This window comes from Pinus tabuliformis, chromosome 1_1 (genome assembly GCF_031772625.1).
Source record: "Pinus tabuliformis cultivar Carrire ecotype Pingquan chromosome 1_1, CPIR1, whole genome shotgun sequence".
In the NCBI taxonomy this organism is placed as follows: Eukaryota; Viridiplantae; Streptophyta; class Pinopsida; order Pinales; family Pinaceae; genus Pinus; species Pinus tabuliformis.
Genome location: NC_142297.1, coordinates 305,299,029 through 305,301,980, shown reverse-complemented (window position 1 = coordinate 305,301,980; position 2,952 = coordinate 305,299,029). Strand labels below are relative to the sequence as shown.

At 30.7% G+C, this 2,952-nt stretch overlaps 1 protein-coding gene across 1 annotated transcript; it reads left to right on the top strand.

Annotated features, from left to right (window-relative positions):
* Nucleotides 1-443: 443 nt before the first annotated feature.
* On the top strand, nt 444-1,824 carry LOC149212762 (auxin-responsive protein SAUR50-like). Its single transcript, XM_089390655.1, has 2 exons — nt 444-1,069; nt 1,573-1,824. The coding sequence occupies exons 1-2, from the start codon at nt 637-639 to the stop codon at nt 1,581-1,583; spliced, it is 444 nt and encodes a 147-aa protein (XP_089246781.1). The 5' UTR covers nt 444-636; the 3' UTR covers nt 1,584-1,824.
* Nucleotides 1,825-2,952: the final 1,128 nt, after the last annotated feature.

Sequence of the window (2,952 nt, the reverse complement as noted above, 5' to 3'; positions counted from 1 at the left end):
AAGAATGTTCCAATGTCTATCAGTTCACATCGCATGTTAATTTTTTGTTGGGGAACCAATAGTGATGGCTATCAGGTCGACCTTACTCTAATTTCACTCTAAATTCACATTCAAATTACGAAAAAAAACTTTGCAACATCACTGTAAATTCACGATTAAATTACAAAAGAATTTTAGCTTTGAACGGAAAATTATCTTTTAGCGTCTTTGAATTTTTCTTTAAAATCTTTTATTTCTTGTGAAACAATTAGTAAAAGAGTATTCGGAATCAAAATGAATTGCTACTCGTCAAAACATGATTCACGATTGCATTTCTCAATAAAAGAAACAATGATTCCGACGTCTTCAAGAATACCAGGCGAACTTTAAAAATAAACCACAAAGATTATATGCGGTATAATAGTTTACGCCAAAGAATTCTTTGCCCTCACGGCTCCGTCGCTGGGAAACGTCGAAGTTTGAAGCATGTTAAGTGCCGAGAATTGCTTCGTAATGTTCTCCGTTTTGCTCCCTCGGACTCTGCTCTGCAGAGAATAATCGCAACCATCTGCGCAGCTCTATTCCAGTTTGAATCGTACGTAATTGGATTCAATTTTTCTCAACCCTTACCATCTGCCTTTGATAAAAATTGTTGCAATGGGAAACAAGATAGCTCAAGTACTGTTTTTCAAAAAGTTCACGAACAAGTTTCATAGGGTTTGCAATGCGCGTAGGGCATTCGGGAACACCTTCTTTCACCGAAAAGACGCGATGTGTCATTTCACAGGGCACGGTAACGAAAGCGAGGATATTCATCCCAGCCTTGCAAGAAATGTTCGCAAAGGATATTTTGCAGTGTACGTTGGAAGCGAGCGCAGCCGTTTCATAGTTCCTATTAGTTATCTGAATCATCCTCTATTCCAGGAGCTGCTGGAGAGAGCAAAGGAAGAGTATGGATACCATCATCACATGGGGCTCGCAATTCCATGTAACAGAGTTGATTTTGAATATGTAACGTCTGCTGTGGGAGAGGATTCAACAGTTGCAAATATGGAGGCGAAGACATATCAATTTCAGATCAACATGGACGGTACTGATTCTTGGCGCCACACTCTTAAACTGCAAGGGATTGTAAATATTGTTTTAGGAGTATAATAGAGCTTGATTTCTTTTGGCTATCTAAAACCCAGTCATTGATTTTGTATATTGATATTCTGAGAGCTGTGATCAACCCGTGAAAGTTTAAATTTATATCTTGCAGTGGAGTGAATGAATTTTTGTACCCTTGATGTTTCCCATATCCCAAACTGGGTTTTCTTCAATTCCATGTGTGAATATGAATTGTGATCGAGCAGTGAAACTTCGACCGTAGGTTTTGCAATATTTTATGTACACGACATAGTCACAAAACATAGCGTTATATGTGGATAGTAATTCCTATTTGTTATAAAGAGGGCAACATTATATCAATTCCTTCGCCTCAGCGCCAGGATACTAGTCTATAATAGGATGTTTTGACGTTTCGTACGACTTTTTAATTGTCCATCCATCCTTCTCTGTTTGAGTGTTTTGGCATTTCTGTTGCTCCTGCAGGAGGAGGGTAAATTGCTGAGGTTTGGTTTGCTGCCTGATCGTTTTAGGAGATTCGTATCCATATGGGTCCGGTTTGTTGCGTAATCATATTAGGGATAAATTTCAGATGGATTGGATATGTGTATGGACTAAAAGTTTATATGTAAAATTTAATGTCTGACATCAAATTCATCCAGTGGTGTTAAAACGGACTGTACTGTGTATTATTTTTATTATTTAAAATGAGTTTGAATGTGTTATTTCATAAACTTATGTATAAATGTCTAAGGTGTAAAATAGTTTGAATGTGTTATTTCATAAACTTATGTATAAATGTTTGTAGATTTCATTAAGGTTTTTTATTTTTTGGAAAGTTATATTCAAATAATAAAATAAAACTTATATTAACTAACTGAAAATTATTAATAACAGAAATAGACGTTAAAGTAGGTTAATTTTAGTTAAAAATCATATAGAAATTAAATAATAGGAAATTTTAGGGCAGGGGAGGATTCTGTGGTTGGAATGTCTACTAGAAAAGTTGGAATAAAAATGATAATTATATGTATAAATGGGGAAATATATGATTACTTAGATTTCTATTTTTAGTAAGAAAGAAATGTTGTTTTAATAAAAGAAAGATGCATAATTTTTTTCTCTACTTTTTAGTAAGAAAGAAATGTTTTCTTAATAAAAAAAATACATAATTTTTTTCTCTCTCGATATAAAATGGACATAGATACTTATAATAATATTGATATTATAATGAAATATAAAATAGTTGTGTAATTCGTTCCATAATTGCTATCTAACACACTTAAATAAATAACCAAAGTATATACATTTTAACTTCCAATTTATATAAGGAGGAGAAAGATAAAAACTATGTATAGAGGTTTAAACATTTTTTCGAATTATATATAAAAAATCTTTTACACTATGGATTTTTAGTTTTTGAAAATTTCCTTAAAAATATTTACATTAATTAAAACTCAACATTTTTTAACTTTAATTTATAACTATTTAATATTTAAATTAAAAAATATTTACATCTCAAATTTTATATTAAAAGAAAATAAATATTATATTATTATTGCTTAATAACTTTTTAATATTTAAAATAAAATTTAAAAAGGAAATTTAAATAAATTTTTAAAGGGAAAAATCTCAAATTTTATATTTAAAAAAATACATATTATATTATTATTGCTTAATCCATTAAATAAAAATAATAAATATCTAATACTAATATAAGAAGCCAAAGTCAATAACAAAGAAACTTGTGAACTATTGCAGAGAGATATACCACAACATAAGTTGTAACCATGTAAGTATACAATAAAATGAAGTCTTTGTTGTGTGGAGAACCATCAAAGATAATAGCCTGTATGGAAAAAAAAT

Coding starts and splice junctions, on each gene's coding strand:
- LOC149212762 (XM_089390655.1), top strand. CDS start 637: ATGGGAAACAAGATAGCTCAAGTACTGTTTTTCAAAAAGTTCACGAAC.